Below are 19,637 nucleotides of genomic sequence, written 5' to 3'. Positions count from 1 at the left end.
TTCATAAACAATAGTATGACATTACTAACATTACTACTACTACTACTACTACTACTACTACTACTAATAATAATAATAATAATAACAACAGAGATTATTAATAATTATTATGTCAAATATGTTCCATTCACATCGAATCTAAAGTCTCATGAAATCTCGCGATAATCCATCATTACTCCGTGGAAAAAGTGCTAAAGCTAAGCTACGTCGGGTCTCGCTCTGTGTCATGTAGTCAAAATTACTCCCCTCTGTCTTAATGAAGGCGAGACGAGGCTGATTGCAAAATGGATTTACGAAACATCACGGACGAGGTAACTGCATGAAAAATAAAATAGTTTTTCGTAGATTAACCCCTTCTCTGTCATCCTCACTGCGCACAGCTGGCTAGTCCTGTTAGCGAAACGACTAGAAAAGTTCATCATGCAAAATTCTAGCATACCAAAATGCGCGTTGTGCATTTTATAGGTTGTATTACATTACATATTCAGTTTGCATAGTTATTTATTTTAATCTGTTTGTTGGAGGTCTTATTTTCTGGTTGGAATGATGAACTGGGTCATTGTTACAGCACTATGAACATGCATTGTAACAAGTTAATGAACCGTGATTTAGTCAGCCTTGAGCTAAAATCCCAAATAATCTCTGTTTTCCAGGCTCCGTTGTTGCAGGCCATATTCAGCAGAAACACAGAAGAGGTTGCGTTTCTTTTGAGCCATAATGAAGACGTCGATGCACTGGTAATATGACCCATACTTGACTGTTAGCATGGGCTTATTATTGCTATATACATCACTGTTTATTATAACTCTCAAGATGAGTTTAAAATGTAAATTATTTTCTATTCTCAGGACGAGGAGCAGAGCACGCCACTTCATGCTGCTGCATATTTGGGTGATGTCCAGATAATGGAACTTCTTATTTCATCAGGTATATAAATAATTAATATGATTTGACATTGGTATGATATATTTAAATGGCCATGTCATTATCATAACCAAATACTTTATATGCCATATTTAGTCAATCAGTATAACATTGCTATATTATATATTCAGCTTTTATTTATAGGTAATTATTAAACTTAGATTTTTACAGATTGTACAGTCAGTTGAACATCTTAATGCTTTTATTATATTGTTGCCACCTAGTTTATGTAAAAAACAAAACAAAAAACAAACCATAAATAAATCTATTTTAAAAAGCCATTAGAGTTTTTTATGTCTTATATTTCAGCATATGTCTATATTGTGTAATCGTCTTTCCTTTGTACAGGTGCTGATGTCAATGCCAAGGATCGGTCTCTATTGACACCTTTACATCGAGCAGCAGCATCTAGAAATGAAGTATGCTATAACATATTCAGATTTTTCTTTTTAGATTGAATTATTCCATAAGTAAATTGTAATATATTCTTTTCAGAGGGCTGTGGAGTTGCTGCTTAAACATGGGGCATTCACTGAGCCACAGGACAAATACGGACACACGCCGTTGCACATGGCGGCTGCTAACTGGGCTATTGGCTCCACAGAGATCCTCATTTCTCATTTATGCAACGTCGATGCTCCAGACAAGTTAGGACGCACACCTCTTCATCACGCAGCTCATAGTGGACATACAGAGGTGGGTTAGGGACTGTAATGAGAGAAAGTTTAGTCATTGTGTCATTTATAAACTATTAAATTCAGTCTCAGTACTGACCTTAATCCATTACTTAATCCATTACAGTTTAACTCTATTTTGTTTACGTGAACAAAATATAATATGCTAAATAAGCTACATGTATTTGTGGCATAAATGTACTTAAATTTACACTTGGGAAAGAAACCAGTCAAGATTAAGTGTAATATTTAAAATAATGATCAAAGGTGGCTGTATGAGCCTGTAATTAAAAAGGCCCTGACTCGACCAGTCAATCTTTATGTTAAAAATCAATGTAAGACGTGGATACTTCAAAGTTCCATAATGAATTGCTTGTGACCCATTTTGCTAGTATATCTGATCATTTATTTCCCAAGGGTCATATGATTACGATTTAAAGTTTGTTTTCAAGGTGACAAAATGTATAAGTGAAGATGAAATGTGGTGTGTAATTTAAATATGTTTACTGTCCGCAGATGGTGAGCTTGCTCCATAATAATTCTGCAAATATTGAAGCCAAAGACAACAAGGAGAGGCAGCCGGTCCACTGGGCAGCATATCTGGGTAAAATATCACTTATAACAAAATTACATAATGCACCAAACAAGATCCATCTTAGATAATTTTTGTTAAGGCTGCAACATCTAAATGGGATTCATCTTGATAATAAAGCTACAGCCAGTTTAACTTAAATGTCCTGTTGTCCTTCTTTTTTAGGGCATGTGGAGGTGGTGAAGCTACTTCTCTCTCAGGGTGCTGATGTGATGTCCAAAGACAAGCAGGGTTACACACCTCTGCACGCTGCTGCTTCCAGTGGACAGATTGATGTCGTCAAATATCTGCTCAAACTGGGAGTCGAGGTAAAGGAGGGTTTTTTTTGTTTTTTTTTCTTTTAACATGCAAAATCTCTCCAATATTTTATGAATAAGCTGTTGTACAAATTACTTACTTACTACAGAAAGTAAAAAGTTTCTTTGAAAAAAAATTAACATTAGAATAAGGATATTTAAAGGGGTTGTACCATTTTTTTTTTCATTGAATAGAGCAAAATTAGTATTGCCCCAGCACAGATATATTGTAAAACGAACTCTTAGCCAGAAATGCATTAGGAGAGTAAGGAATATGTTTGGACAAGTACAAACACTTTAAAATGAATGACTTCTGTTTTTCACATTTTCAAAAATACTTTAAATAAAATATGCCAAAACAAATAATGTGGGCAAAGTAAATAGTAAGTAAATTGTCATTACATGTGTTAAACTCTATGATACAGAAGCAGCTGAGTCACTGTATTTGTGACTGGTTGTATCGTTGTACAGTAGCTCTTTTGGATCAAGTGAGAATAAACAGGGTATAAATAGTTTGATAAAATTAGTCTCTAGTCACAATGTCCTCTCCCGTGCTCTCTGGTCTCAGATTCCTGCTCCTCTGTCACCACACGAGCTGCTGCCGTGTTTATGAGGGACTTAGTGTGATGGCAACATGTCCATTCAAGCTGTCAGATTTTAAACATGTGCAAAGTTTTACCCCTTGAGGACCAGTGAATCAGCTGACATTCTTCTGCTCAGAGGTGATCAGTGTTATGAGGTTATACAGTGACAGCTCTGTTTGGGGATTCCTTTTTAAAGGTTTTATGTCATGCATTCTTCAGGGTTTTAAAAATACATTGTTACTGTTCCTAGTATTGGCATTTCATGTTTTACAATTTAATGTAATGTATTCCCCTTTAAGGACTGAGCACACTGTAGACCAGTATAGCTCGCCTAGACTTTTATTCTTTTTTTAGCCATAAAAATCATGTTAAAGGAAGCATGATGTATGAAGCTCATTTTTTTCACACAACTACCTCTATTTTACATAACCATCCGTATTTTTTCTTTGACGCATCGAATAAGTGACTGGGAACATCCCTGCAGCATCTGCACTCTGATTGGTAATTTTTGAGGGACAACGGAGGCAGATTACCGTAATGACAGTAAAATATTTAAAGAGCCCCATGCGTCTACTTTGAGATGCCGTTTGAATTTACATGAGAGCACAATTGGTTGCAGAGTTACGGTAATGGAAAGTCTGCAACCGCACTCTATCGGCGACGATAACATCCACCACTATAGGGTTAATATCGCCTTTTATGCTTGAATCTAGTTTTAGTACAGTTTTATTTTTACTTTTGCTAATAAGGAAAATCTTTGGGCATGCCCATAACCTACAACCCTGTTTAAAGTCCACTGTACTAGATTTTTACTGCTATTTCATTTTAAACGGTTTGCTCTGGTCCAAAGTACTTATCGGATGCACTTTGAACATTCTAATAATTCACTGTGATGAGTTTATAAGGCCTGGTCTCTGAAAGCTGTGAAAAGCAGAGTTTTGAATCATTGTAAAACCTAACAACAACTAGCATGCTAATTATGCATGCTAGTTATTGGACAATAACTAGCATTATTGTGATTTGTAATTATTGGACAATAAAACAATTTGTCTGTATGTGTCTATATGACACAGAAGACATATTTTGACCTCAAGAGCTGCTTATACGATATATCTGTAAGAGGTTGTAATTGTTCTTTACTTAATAATAATGATAATAATAATAATTCCTTCATATCCACTGTCCTTTGTCAGACCGATGAACTGAATACATGTGGAAACACAGCTCTGCACGTGGCCTGTCTGATGGGGCAGGACGCGGTGGCCAATGAGCTGGTAAACTGCGGAGCAAACATAAACCACCCAAACCGCAGCGGAGACACGCCCCTGCACCTGTCGGCCGCGTCTTCCAACGGGACCCTGTGTCTCGAGCTGCTCATTAACAATGGGGCTGACCTCAGCACACAGGTACAGGCTAAATACTATTGTTTACTGCTAATACCGCTGCACTATGTAACTTTTCTGGTGGGAAGTCTGCTACCTGCATGTCTCCAGTGATGTTATTGCTTTGCCTGGAATATTCCACAGTATGGCATTAAACATGTATAACTAGCATTGATTCAATTACAGATGTTTTTAATATTCAAAAATACCTTAATAAACAAGTTTTAAACATACTGTAGAACATCCCTGGCAAAGCAAGAACATCTCCACAGAGACAAGCAGGTTGTGGAGCTCCTTCAGAAAAGTTACACAGTGCACTTTTTACATTTTGGAATAGTGTTGTCATGGTATTAAAATATCATTCAATTTGGACAACAAGCAATTGTAAATTTATTAAGGAAAGATCCAGTTTTGCCCTATTATATGTTTATATATGATTTTGTTCAGTATTGATTAGTGGGTTTCAATTCTTTTGCCAACACTATTTTGCAATCCTTTTAATAATATATGCCTTCACACACACCAAATAAAAATTTGGACTGAAGTTGGAACTAACCCTGGATTAAACCAGGACTAGAATAGGACCACACCAAGTCTACATCAGGGCCAAACCAGGACAAGTGTGAGCCATAAACTGTATATATAAATGGACATAGCTAACCTGCTAGCTGCAGGTCACCTCTCCCTCTGTAACTGCTGCTCTCAGGCTCATTTTGATCTCAAAAAGTTTGTATTAACTCACTGTACATGATTCTGGTATTTTTATTTTGCTTTTGTGCTTTTGTGTCCATAAATCAAGATATGAACATTAATAACAGACAAATCAGGTGCCTTTTTTCTCCAAGGTCACTCCCACTAGCATTTGGCAACAGGTTTGACAGTGTTGCTAAGTGCCCACCCCCTGCTAAACCAGCGATGCAGCCTCGCTCCTGATTGGCTCTTTGATTGCTATGCTGGCGAGATTTTCAAATATGGAACTCAGCTCTAAATTCGCCTAAAACCGCTAGCCTTAATGAGCTTCATTTAAGTGGAACTGAGTGCTATTAGTGACGTCAAACTCACTTAGTCCACTTCTTTATACAGTCTATGGTTGCTCTAGGAGGGAAATTATTTGGACTGCCATGTATTTTAAAAAAGTCATAATTTTTATAGTGTCTTGCCAAAGGACACAAATGCAACATGCAGTGACAGTAGTGAGGATCAAAATCAAACCTATAGCAGTGGGTCAATGGAGTAGCATTCATCCACTAACCTATAGATACACGGTTCAATCCCAGCTTTGAGCAGTGCAACTTTCACTGTGTCCTTGGGCATGACACTTCACCTACCTTGCTTATGTATTCAAGTATGAGCAGAAAGAGCAACCAAGTTTTCAGTCATATTAAACGCACCATATAAATTTAAGTCATCGTTATTAAACTTCAATTTTATATTATTGTTTTAGATTTGTTATAATTCAGTAATTTTTTTCTATATTTTTTTGCAGAATAAAGAAGGGAAGAGTCCTTTACATATGGCAGCTATGCACGGCCGCTTCTCTGCATCTCAGATCCTTGTTCAAAATGGTAACTCTCAAATTATGTCAAAATTATTATTATTTATCAAAAATCCCATTTGTGAAGTCTTTCCTGTTGCGTTCTCAGGGAGTGAGGTGGACAGCGCGGATTATTTCGGGAACACTCCACTTCACACCGCAGCTCGGTACGGACAGGAGCTGCTCATCAGTACACTACTGACCAACGGGGCTGATAAAAACAGGTATGAGTTTGTGCTTTACTGTGCTGTTCACTGTAAATGTATTACTGCCAGCATTGGAAGATGTACTCACGTTTGTTACTTAAGTAAAAGTACAGATAGTAAAGGAAAAAAAGCTTAAGTAAAAGTATCACATGAAAAAATCTACTTAAGTAAAAGTACCCATTTAAAAATATAATGTGTAAAATATTTTGCGCAGATTTTGAGGTCTAATAAAGCTTCAAATGTAGTGATTTTGATAAAGATTTGTGCAGAATTTTGTTCAGCAGAAACAATTGAATCTGTTTTTATTTGTATATTTTTGTTAGATTTTTTTTTTTTTTTATATGAAAAAGAAAATGGGATTTTAATTGTTGCATCCCAAATCAGAGTGTCTAGCTTTTGGCCAGTGTGTTTTATTGACTAGTACTTTCTCATAATTATCTCTTTAGACAGGGCAATAATGGGATGCTTCCTCTCCATTTATCATCACTCTATGGGTTTCCTGATTGTTGTCGAAAGCTGCTGTCTCCAGGTAAACAGGACTTCACACATGCATTTACTCAGTCTCGAGGTCATTGTTTCAAACTTATCACAATATGTGTACACTTAACAGTTTTATATTTCTATTAAGAACTAACTAAAGATATCTGCTTAATTTGAGTCTTGACACTTCATTCATTCACGCAGAGTATGACACAGGCTGATCAGTTTGTGTCATTTCATATTGTCAACATACAGCTTCCGTCACTTTAGGCTTACTCATAGTGGCAAAATTAATCAAAAGTTGCTAAGATTACTCAAATAAATGTAAACCATCCACCTCTATTATGTTTGGAAGTTACTTTTTTGTTTTTGTTTAGGCCAACTGTACAACATCATGCCGCCTTTGAACCAAGAGCAGATCAGTGGGTTTGATATAAACACTCAGGACGAACATGGGAGGACCTGCCTGCACGCTGCTGCCTCTGGAGGGTCAGGAAGACTATTAAATATTATATAATTATTGTGAAATTGGTGAATAATCCTGTAATTGTAATGCTTCAATCCATAACAGGAACGTTGACTGTCTAAACCTGCTGCTAAACTGTGGTGCTGACCTGGATGCAAGGGACAATTTGGGGAGGTAAGATTTACTTTACATCTCATGCTTTCATTTCTTTCTCGCACAAACGGGTCCTATATCACGCAAAATTATGTTACAATTACAAATTAATGTTACAGTGTTGTTACTTCATCAAAAACATACCTGGAGTTGTGTTTTGTTTCATTCACACATGTTTGCGAAATCCTTTATTCAAAGTGCAAAATGCTCTCTTCCCCCTTGTGATGTCAAGTGGTAGTTTTCAAGTTAACAGCTACTTTTAGCTTTAGTTCAATAGAGCTGGGCAATTCCAGGGCTGAAGTCAGCCGAATGATTTATATATATATATGGAGTGATTTGGTGTGTTTATATAAAGTGTGGGTCTGTGTGCTTTCTCAGAGCAAAGGTGTAACGACATGAGCTCATTTTAGGTCATTCTCATGGCATTTTCAGACACCTCCAATGTGTATGTTGCAGTGGCTGTGGGTGCCTCACAGGTGGTAATGCCAGTGTCCACAAGCAGCTGACTTTAAAATCTAACATAATCTTTTTTCCCAAAATTGAAACATTAATGTCTGTATTTCTCTGGTCAGATCTCCCCTCCACTACGCTGCAGCAAATGGGAACAGTCAGTGCACCGTGTCCCTGGTCCGAGCGGGGTCAGAGGTCAATGAGAGAGACCTGATGGGGTGCAGTCCTCTGCACTATGCCGCCGCTTCCCTCACCTTCTCTGGGTATGTGTGCATAGATTTAAAAGGGACATAAGATGCAAAATCCACACTTTGAGATTTAATCATATTATAATGCTGTACCTTTATCAATAGCATACCTGGAGTATTTTGTTTTTAGGCGCATGTTTCAGTAGTTCTAGGTTTTGCTATATAGTTGTCATGAAACATCTGTTTTTAAAGTCCACACACCTTCACTGACTTGTTCACAGCTTGACACTAGCCTCCATAATAGTTAATAAAGGACTTTAAATATATTATAATTTATACTGCATCATAAATGAAGCTAAAAATGTGTTTTTCCAGAGAGGAGACAGATGCAGATCCTGACTCGTATTTGGAGAAAGAGCGAGAAGCCTCTTTGTAAGTCTCTTTTATCTTAGGTTGTGAGGGTACTTTATTACTATAACTATACATTATAACTTACAATAAGTTTTATACTGTAAGTTTGACTGCACTGCTTAACTTGGACTGCTCACTAACGCTGTTCCTCAGAGAGGTCACATGATATGGCTGCGACGTGTCTGGTCAACTGATCAGAACATGTTTTGGCACCGTCACCCTGCCTTCACCGGTAGTCCGATTTCTTCAGTGCAGCATCCCAGAGAAGCACTGGAATGGACCAAATATCTTAGGGACAAAGGATAAAAACGTTATTGCTGGATTAAGGAGGCAATCAAAATACAGGAATGTACCTACACAACTTTAAACTGGGACGAGTGGGTTTTCTTACTCTCACACATCTGGGATACTGTCCTGAAGAAGTCAGACTGCAGATGGCGCTGTTGTCCTGCCTCCTCCGGTAAGAAGACAGCGCCAAAACCTGTTTAAATCAGCTGACCGGACATGGCACAATAGCATCACGTGACCACTCTGAGGAAGAGCGATAGTGAGCAGTCTAAACTGTCAGATTGTTTTTTCAGACCAAGGTTTAGTTTTCATACCTATTAAAATATTAAGGATGAATAAAAGTAATTCTGATAAAGAGGGTATGTAAATATTTGTAGTCTTTATCTGTTTAATTATAATGTTTATAATGTATCTCTGTGCTGTTGCAGATGTTTGGATTATTTACTGGACAGTGGAGCAGATCCCACTTTGAAGAACAGTAAAGGATACAGCGCGGTCCACTACGCTGCAGCTTACGGCAACAAGCAGCATCTAGAGCTGGTACAAGACACAGTCATTATAAACATTTAAACACATGAAACCTTTATCTAATACTGTATAAATGTCTCGTGATTTTTATGACAGCTCCTGGAAATTTCATTCAACTGTCTGGAGGAAGTAGAAAGTAATTTTCCTGTCAGTCCATTGCATCTGGCGGTAAGTTTCATTCAGTCTCATTTTGCCTTGTTTTGGTCCTGGTTTAGTGTTGCTAAAGTTGCTAAAGGTGTATTGAAATATGCTTGAATACAGTTTAAATGATACTGGTGCATAGTTTTTGAGTAGGGCCGCACAATATCGAATCTCTCATGGTATAATTCAGTTCGCCTAAATTATATTGATATATCGTCTATCAGTTACATTTACTTGAGAAACCTTTTAAACAAATTGTACTTTTCTAGCAGCATACTTTTACTCAAGTAAGAGCATTGTTACTTCAATAAAAAATATCACTTAAGTAGGAGTAAGAGTTATGGTTACTCTTCCCACTATCAGTAAGTCTGCAATTGACAAAAGCTTTATGTTGACGATATGAACTGATTTGGACATTTGTGTTTCTTGCACCGCTCCTTCAGATATGATTTTAGTTTGTCTCATTTTTGTGTCTATCCTTTACAAAATACCAGCGTTTGTGCATTTACTTAATGTTTTGTCCTTCAAATTACATTAACTTCAAATTATAAATCAGATGTTACTTTTTGACAGTTACTCTTCAAGATACTTACTTGAGTAGCACTTTTCCCAAATACTTTTACTCTTACTTGAGTAATTTCTTGGACCAATACTTTGTACTATTATTTTGAAGTAACTTTTTGCTTATTTGAGTACAATTTTTGGCTACCACCTTTGCCAATTATGTATATGACATGCTTTTTCTCAATATGATGTTTACTTTTGTACTTTAATACCTGTATCTATGTTTACTCCAGGCGTACTACGGTCACTGTGAGGCCCTGAGTCTCCTTTGTGCGACTCTGGTCAGTCTGGATGTTCGGGATGTCCAGGGGCAGACGGCGCTGCACTTGGCTGCTCAGAGAGGCCACTCCTCCTGTGTGAACGTCCTGCTCAAACACCAGGCGTCTTACACAGTCAGAGAACACAGACACAAGAGGACCGCACTACACGCTGCAGGTGAGGAACCTGTTCAGAGGACGCTCCACGAAAACATCTGTACTCTGCTTGAAATATTGGTATTGAAATGTTTTTTATTGCTCATGGCAGCGGCCGAGGGGCACATGGACTGTCTGCTGCTGCTGGTGAACGGGGAACACAGCGCCGACGTCATCGACCTCGCAGACACACAGGGACAGTGAGTCACTCCTCAAAACTACTTCGGGAACAACTCCTTACCCCGGTGCAGCTCCAGTGGTGCCACGGCTGAAAGTCTATTTTTGCCAGATGCCAGAACTGACCTCAGCCTTTTCCCTTAATAAATGAATAGTTTTCACATTAATATGTGGTCTCACACGTGCAGCTTCAAAGGCTGTGACTGTTAGGCTTCAAAATACGATCGCATTATTCAATCATAGACTTCATTGTTGTCAGTTGAATAAAACATAAGTTAACACATAATAATGGATAATACATACAATAATACATAATTTGTGAATTTGTGAAAAATAATTAATTAAAACTTTACCTGTAACATGAGTTTTTAAAGTGTAAACCTCTTGCTTCTCTCTCTCAGGACGGCTCTGATGCTGGCGGCTCTGGGTTGTCACACAGACTGTGTTCATATTCTTTTGGAGAAAGGAGCCAAACCCGACACATCTGACAAGAAGGGCTTCACCGCACTGCACAGAGTGGTACGGCTCCTCTGATGAGTTTGTCGTTCATATGTCTGTTTAAATCCACTCATTCAGAGCATGACAGAGGTGACCCAAGAGATTCAGCCGGCAGAACCCACAAAAGGGGAAAAAAACCCATTAATTTTGATGTAGAATAGCTGCTCTATCCCCCACTCATCAATAAGTGCAACAGCACACACCCACTTTAAAATATATGTTCCCAAATTACAGATGGAAGATAAGGAGAAGAACAAAGTGATCCAACAACTCATGTTTGTACAAATATCCAAGAATGCTAACGGCAGCTACGGGCTGCATGCCACTGTCATGCCATACCATCTACTGTACTTCAAGATGGAACAATCAATAGAACAATCAGTTTACTTTTCTCTTTAGACTCAATTGTGGCTTGATTTGAGTTATTTGTACATAAAATACACAGTATCCAACAGGAAATATCTAAAGTTTGATTTTTCCACCAGACCCCGTCCCCCACTGTGACGCACTACCAACTGTATTGAGTTAAATCCACCTGTTATTCAGTCAGAGCATAACTTTAGCATAGAGCCGCAAATACTGAATCAAGTTAAGATGATTTTATCAAGTGAAACCTCTACACCTCTACCTCCCTGGTTCCAAAGTAAATTTCATATTAATTTTTCCCATAGATATTCTGAAAAAAAGTTTGAAAGCTCAGGGCAAATCAGCTATGTGGTAACTAATGACAAGACATATATTTTTATTCAAAATCAAAGCTTCTGAAACTTTGAAACATTTATCAGAATCTTGTCTTTTAAATGTGCATTTAGGGCTTAAGACCACTGTGTTCTGGATATTAGTTAGCATGTATATGGTTAACCTTAGTGATGCCTTTGAACTCTTAATATCTGAATTTTTCAAAAACTCAATGGGAAAAATAAATGGAACCTTTACTTCTGGAACGAGAGCGGACTTCAAAGTGGACTGTCGAGCTCCATTCAAATGGTATTGCACAGCCCTGCTTTAAGTAGTTGTTGTTCTCCTCAGTCCATGTTGGGCAGTGAGGAGTGCGTCTCTGCTCTCTTGGACCATGGTGCCTCCGCTCTGTGTCGAGACTCTCAGGGAAGGACTCCACTGCACCTCGCTGCCTCCTGTGGCCACGCGGGGTTACTGCACCTGCTGCTGAAGGCGGCTGTGACCTCAGACCCCCTGGACTCCATGTTGGACTTCAGAGGATACACGCCGACGCACTGGGCAGCTTACCATGGTCTGTGACTACTGTGTCACAAATGTTTTTAGGCTATTTAGACTTTCAGCTGTAGTGTAACGGATCACAAAATGTAATCTGTACTGAATTTTAATTAATGGCATTTTAAATTATCTTGTATCCAAACAAAGCATTATTAATATCATCTGTCCTGTTTTTCCTCTGCAGGGCGTGAAAAATGCTTACAGATTTTACTTGAAAACAAACTTGAAAGCAACCAAGAAGGAAACCCTTTCTCTCCTCTGCACTGTTCACTGTGAGTATAGTCAAATGAGCCATTTCCTCAAAAAGATTAAGATAAGAAACTTTATTGAAAATTGTTTTGGGCTCACGTGACTTAAAACACAGTTACACTCTATCTGGCAAAAAACGTATTAACAAAAGAAACAAAGGGGCAACGAAAGGAGAGGGAAGGAAGGAGAAAAGGGAGTATATTTAAAAATAATTATTATTATAATTGGAACCTCAAAAAAATGTTTGTTTTTTCTAAATTTCCTCCACTTTCCCTCATATTTATTTTAGTTTTCTTTTTCTGTTTTATTACTTATCTACCCATACACACACGGGCACGCACTTACACGCTTACACACACATGCGCGCATGCGCGCGCACACACACACACATACACACACACTCACTTACACCCCCATATAGGAACAGATGTCATTCTTACTGTCTCGTCACCCCCTTCAAACCCTTTTCCCTCAAGTCAAAATGTCTGATGTTTTTTATTGTTTGTATTGTCTCTAATATCACAATAAAAACAAACAAACAAAACACACTTAGTTACATTTATACACACTGACAATACGGTGACCCAGAGGCAACAATAGTCTGAACTCCTCAGAATATAAGATAATAGATTGTGGTTATGGTCTACTTATGGAGTACTACCACATTTGAAAACATTTATCATACGGTTTATTTTATGTTTTAAATCTAAATATTCTCTCTGCAGAATAAATGGCCATGATGAAGCTGCTAAACTTATTTTAAAGACTATTGGCCTAAAAAGTGTCAACATGCAGGACACAAAAGGAAGGTGAGTTTCAGGCTTTGTCCATATGTTATAATTTAACATTTAAATGGCTTATTCCCTGTACTGTCATTCATATAAACTGATTGTATTTTTGTATTATCCGTATGTTGTGTTTACAGAACTCCGCTCCACGCTGCGGCATATTCAGGAAACCTCTCAGGGCTGGAGCTGCTGCTTTCCCAGGGGGCAGAGGTCAATGCTGTGGACCGCAATGGCTGCTCTACCCTGATGGTGGCAGCAGAGAGTGGACAGACCATGGCTGTGGGTAAGTCATTATAAAACTCTCTGAAACCATACAAGTTTCACATGAGAAACTACTTTCAGTTTAACCAAATATTTTGGATTGAATTCATTTCATCAACATTCAAATTACAATTCCGCTTTGATAATAATTAGAGGCAGACAACACGCAGCAGCAAGTACAGGGCCTTTAATGGGCTCATATTACACTATTTTCAGATCTATGTTATAATGTTCTTTCCTCATCAAAAACCTACCTGGAGTTGTCTTGTTTCACATGTTTAACACACAAACCCTGCATTATTAGACTTCTTAGAGTTCTTTTCTCAAACGGAAAACATTCTGTTGCACCTTGTGATGTCATGTGGTAATACAGGAATGTTTAAATTTATATTTCTTGTTTTCAGAGTTTTTGCTGCACAAAGCCAAACCCGACCTGACTCTGATGGACTCCAATAACAACACAGCCCTTCACTTGGCCTGCAGCAAGGTCCCTGTACACACAATACCGCACTTGACCACTAGGCCTGTCACAGTGACTCATTTAATACTATAGAAAATACATAAATAAGAAAAAGAGTAACGAAAATATTGAAGACCACTCTATGCCACTGACACGATAACCCTTATGCATGTTAATCCCGGTAAATCTTTTAATAAATCATACGTGTTCTTTATCCAACTGTCAGTCAGTCAACTGTTCTACCAAAACAAAATTGAAAAATGTACGAAATATTATAATGGAAGAGATGCACAGAAAAGTCTTTTGCTCTAAAAATATTGTAGTTTCTTATGTATTGCCCACCCCCATAAGTGGAATAAATAACATAAATATAATAACATTACTTGTTCAGGGCACTTATGTCTGCTGGAACAAAGATGATCCAAGATCTAACCATCTGTAATGTGTTTTCTGTTGTTCTTTGTTTTAAATTTTACCAGATTAGTTAATACTGTTTGTTTTTTTTATCTCTCTTTAGGGTCATGAGATGTGTGCGTTGTTGATTTTGGGAGAAATCAATGACTCGTCTCTCATAAATGCTGCCAACAATACTTTACAAATGTAGGTTTTAACTATCCCTGTAACTATAAATATATATGACCCATGTTGTAGTTTAAACTGTTCATTTCATAATTTTAATTTCATACTTTTTCCATTTTTAAAGGCCCCTCCACATCGCAGCGAGACAGGGCCTGGCCACAGTGGTGCAGGTGTTACTGAGCAGAGGAGCCGCTGTGATGGCCGTCGATGAAGAAGGTGAGAATAAGAGACGGATGAGTTTAATGCCATACTGAGGAATATTCCAGGCAAAGCTGATGGTTAGGATGAAACTGATTAAGTTGAATTCACATTGAATCATAATTAAAACTTTTTAAACTGCCCACTATGTTCAAAATTAAAGTGAAGCACAGATCAATTTGCTGCTATGATACAAGGTTTTAACCAATTAATAATGCACTTGCTAAGTACCACCATGCCAGGTTACAGGTCAGATCTGTGGAGAGGTGACCCCTCTCACAGTAAGAATGCATATTTTTCAAGGTATTTATCTAGTAATAATAACTGTAAATGAATAAATGAAGATGCATAAGTCTAATATCATACTTTGGAACATTTCAGGTAAAGCTGACGGCGTACCCACATGTGAAAAGTGTAGCTTTAAATAAATATTCAGTTTTACAATGAACAAAATGTAAAAATATTCTTTGTCATAGTTTATTAAGTACCAGAAAAAAGGTATTGATACTACATGTATGTGTATGGTGGAATGTTTAGCAGTTAGCATGGAGACACAATGCAGACATTAGCAAACACTGCCAAAAAGGTTTTAAGATTGTCTGAAAACTCATGAAAAAAAATACGAAATGGATTTAAACAACATATTTTCAGGAGCCTTTGATCAATAAAGGTGTTCATGGTCCTGTTTAAATGGTTGATTTTCAACAAAAAGGTGCGCATGAATAACTGAAACACTTTTGGCTAATGCTAGCTAGCATGTGACTGTAATGTTATTTGAGGGACTTGTTTTACAGCACTAATCATCTCACCTGTTGTATTTCTAGCCAAGTCAATTTTTTCTGGTCAGATTGTGTTGAAATAAAGCTCCAACTAAAGTCCAGCAAAACCTCAGACAGAGCAGAACCTACAGTTAGCATCACACCCTCAGGGAATGTCAGCTGCAAAGTGTCAATATATCTTCTTTATCTATCTTTATATCTATCTTTTTGCAGGTCGTACTCCAGCTCTGGCCTGTGCTCCCAACAAGAACGTGGCCGACTGTCTGGCTCTGATCCTGTCCACCATGAAGCCTTTCCCTCCCAGAGAAGCGATGGTGAACAGCACGCCCCATTTTAGCCCCATCCTCAAGAACTGTGGCATCGCTGCTACCTGAAACACAACGTAACAACTTTATAAACTTATTTAAACTTAAGCACAAGCAGGTCTGACCGAGATGCTACGCTCCCAGGACAAAACCACTGCAGTTATGTCAAAGGGATTCTGACCGCTCCCTAACTAGTCTTACTAATTTTAACCGCTACATTTTAACTAGTGTTTTCCTGTTGCATATTATAGTGAGAAAGTGGAAAATTTTAATATGAATGAATATTTAAAAAGCACATTATTACTATCCAAAAAGAGATACAATACTGTTTTTATGTTGTTCTATATTGACTACAAGGGCAGAAATACCCAGAGTGCCTTTCCACTGGTTGGCATTGTGTGTGGTAGTGGGTGGAGCATTTTTGTTTTGTTATAGTAATAATAATAATAATGTAATAATAGTGTAATAAACAATGGGACAGCAAGTGAAGGGTTAGCAGGGTTAGCAGGTCTATGTTGTTGCCTATTTATAAGGCCTTGTAAACAATTTTTAACTATGATAGAAGAACATATCCTGGTGAAACACTTCCTCAAACTACATCTCAGGCTAAACTCAGACAGAGCCGTCCAATCAGGTTTGTTTATTTCAGTCACACCTGGGAAACGGACAGGTTCATTGGTCATCTATCAGTCAGAACAGAATCAACGTTTCTCACCTCAGATTAACAGTTTGTTTTCTGTCTTATGCGTTTCTCTGATTGGCTAATCCACCTGTCAGTCACACCCATCTGAACTAGATATGTAAAGACTGGAGCCAAGACTACATATCGTTAGAAGCAGGAAAAGTTATTGTTCTGGCTGCTACTGCTATTGCTATTGCTATTGCTATTGCTATTGCTATTACTTTTGGAAGTAGACTGATAGATGGATGTATTTGTCACATACAACGTTACAAAGACATTTTAATAACATGTACTTAAATTCAGTTCTATTCAGTTTCATTTAAATAACATATTTAAAAACTAGCAGTACAATAAAATAAAATAAATTAAAACGTACCCACTTTGAACCAGCCCATGCCATACCAGTCCAGTGGAAGGAGGCTCTCATAGCAATGTCTTTTTATATTCACATTTTAACACATTTATCTATAAAACCCACTATGTAACAGGTGCTATTAACACTTATGCAACTTCCAAGCCTCTATTTTCTTAGTATGTACAAACTTTTAACTATCACCTTGTTTTGATTGTGACTTCCTGGATGACTGAGACTCCACATGTGTAGAAATGATTAATTAACCTATATTTTAGTGTCTGTGGATGCCTGTAAAAGTGTAAATGCATTTATACATAAGCATATATAGCAGATCCAAATCTAATGTCCAACCTCAGGTGTATTGTAATGTAAAAAGCACAAGAACAAAAAAAAAAATGAAGAAGTTTATTTTAACGCAGATATTTTAGACTGAAGTAACCGACTATGCCTCTCCATTTCCACAATATAAGATCCAAGATTATTGCACCTATATTATTATGTCTTTTAACTATGTTTGGGTTTCAGATGACATCGTAACAGTCTGTAGGCCAATAATATCGAATACTGATGGGGGCAACTAAAATAAATATTGTGAAAATGCAGATATTGCTGCAGTCAGATCTAATTTTTTAAGTTTGTTTGTTAAGTAAGGAAGAAGAAGAAAAAATCCTTATACCTTTTCATATGCTAAAGCTTTTGAAACCAATAACCAAATAAAGAAAGTGAGAGCACCCCAAAATGTATTTTACTTGAAAATTATTCAAAAACCAAGTATATATCGTGATTAAACTACAGTGATTGAAGTACAGTGTGTAACCCATTATTACCCACTTCTGATAGAAACCTGTTTGTTTTGTTGAGTCGATTGTTTACAACCCAAAGATGCAAGAAAGTAGTTAAAGGTGCACCTTGTAACTTTTCTCGTGGTGGTCCAACATTTGCTTGTCTCCATGGAGATGGTTTTTGTTTTGTTTTGTTTGTTTTTTGCCTAGAAACTTCCACAGTACTCATGAGTACCAGCTTCGCGTTTATAGGTGATATTTTAAAAACTTTATACCATTCAAAAGATGTAATACTTTTGAATTGCTTATTGCTATGGCATCAGTTTTAAAATTTTCATCACTCTGAATTTTGAAAGTAACAGATAGTGTTAAACATATCTATCTTGTATTTTTTCAAGTACTAGTGTTTTTATAGCTCAAAAATGCCTTGATACACATGCATTCTTGCTGTGAGTAGAGTCACCTCTCCAGAGATCTGACCTGTAACTTGGCCTATAGGGGGTCATTTCCTTGTCTCCATGGAGATGGACAAGTTTAATGCTATACTGTGGTACTTTCAAGACAAAAAATCTTGGCATCTCTATGGAAGCCAATTTGCCAAACCCGACACCTGAAAAGTTACAAAGTGCAGCTTTAATATGATGTTAGAGTAGCTAATGAATTGTCTTTGTACTATGTTTATGTTAAAATTGTTAGTATTATTTTGGCATTTCTTTTGAAGGAATCAATAGTGCGTGTACGGTATACTGTGGTTCTCAAACAAACCGTGACTAAGCCAGGAGAATTCATAAAATGTGTTCTCTAACTCATGGTTCTCAGCTTTCTGTTATATGGTGCCACCAGGACGGTTGACCATTCAAAATATTTAATCTTGAATTATTAATTTCTGTAGAAACTGTCCTAATTTTTCATCATTCTGGACCGATGGATACTTAAACTACCACATCTCGAGAACCACTTTTATATCCTGCTTCACACTATCAGAAAAAAACATTGTGATTTTATAGAACCACTACTAATTTAAATGGAACAATTGTTATGAAGTTTCTGAATAGGCCTGTAGAGCAGAGTGCATGAATGGTGATGTGCCTGGATTGTGATTCTGAACACAAAGCTGTAGTCTGTACAATTGTTAATTTCTGTTTTTATCTTTTGTTGTTTGTAATGTGTACACAGATAAAATGTTTTCAATTCTTTACTGTCTTTGGATTTTGTCATTATTTTATGCACAACATGGTCTACTATTTGTGTTTTAATCCTGATAATAGTTTTAAACTTGACTCAGACCCAGGCCAAACCAGGGTAAATCATTTTAGTACTGATAAAGTATTCCTTTCTTAGATCTGGTTTTGAATTTGGTGCAGATTTAGTCATGAATGTCTGGGTTTCATGGTTTATACCTAGCATCATTCTGCAATATGACATGGGTGAGGCCCCGAGGAAGACCCAGGACACACTGGAAAGACTTTTTAGGTCTTTTGGCTGGCCTGAGAACACCTTGGGATCCAAAGAGAGGAGGTAGAGGAAGTGTCTGGGATGAAGGAAGCCTGTTTAGACTGCAACCTCTGCCTAAGTGGAGGAAAATAGATGGATGGGCATGAAATAACTGTTTTGCGATGGTTATATTTGTGTTCATTGTAAAAAAAAAATCGAAACATGCATTCTTATTGTGACTGGGGTCTTCTCTCTACAGATCTGACTTATTACTTAGCCTTTGGAGACAAGTAGCAGATCTTCCTTCAGAGAAGTTACAAATACTAGTAGGCCTAGTGATCTAGACATGAAGTTAATGCGTAACGTCTACTTGCTCTACCTGCCCAGTCCAGTCCAATAAATGAACAACTTTCTTCTAAGGAAATAAAATGAAATTATAATATTCCAACAGTTAAATTATATCTTTAAACTGAACTATTAACTTTTTGCACTGAATTTTATATTTTGTCATGATGTCATCCAGGCCTATTTATTTAAAACCCACAGCACCCAGATATGCCAACAGGTGTCGCTCTACATCTAA

The 19,637-nt window shown here is 37.4% G+C and overlaps 1 protein-coding gene across 1 annotated transcript; it reads left to right on the top strand.

The window, feature by feature from the left end:
* Positions 1–179: 179 nt before the first annotated feature.
* On the top strand, positions 180–18,816 carry LOC117371170 (serine/threonine-protein phosphatase 6 regulatory ankyrin repeat subunit C-like). The gene is made up of 28 exons (XM_033966794.2): positions 180–311; positions 654–737; positions 849–927; positions 1,273–1,343; positions 1,420–1,620; positions 2,115–2,202; positions 2,356–2,498; positions 4,264–4,476; positions 5,939–6,017; positions 6,096–6,210; positions 6,639–6,721; positions 7,050–7,161; positions 7,244–7,312; positions 7,864–8,004; positions 8,305–8,361; positions 9,057–9,168; positions 9,253–9,324; positions 10,095–10,296; positions 10,387–10,474; positions 10,853–10,970; positions 11,979–12,198; positions 12,367–12,454; positions 13,157–13,240; positions 13,357–13,502; positions 13,885–13,967; positions 14,458–14,540; positions 14,644–14,735; positions 15,710–18,816. Exons 1-28 carry the CDS (start codon positions 285–287, stop codon positions 15,868–15,870), a joined length of 3,111 nt encoding a protein of 1,036 aa, XP_033822685.1. The 5' UTR covers positions 180–284; the 3' UTR covers positions 15,871–18,816.
* Positions 18,817–19,637: the final 821 nt, after the last annotated feature.

This window comes from Periophthalmus magnuspinnatus, chromosome 5 (assembly GCF_009829125.3).
Source record: "Periophthalmus magnuspinnatus isolate fPerMag1 chromosome 5, fPerMag1.2.pri, whole genome shotgun sequence".
Taxonomy (NCBI): domain Eukaryota; kingdom Metazoa; phylum Chordata; class Actinopteri; order Gobiiformes; family Gobiidae; genus Periophthalmus; species Periophthalmus magnuspinnatus.
Note: the sequence above shows the minus strand (reverse complement) of the source record. Positions and strands in the feature narration are given on the sequence as shown.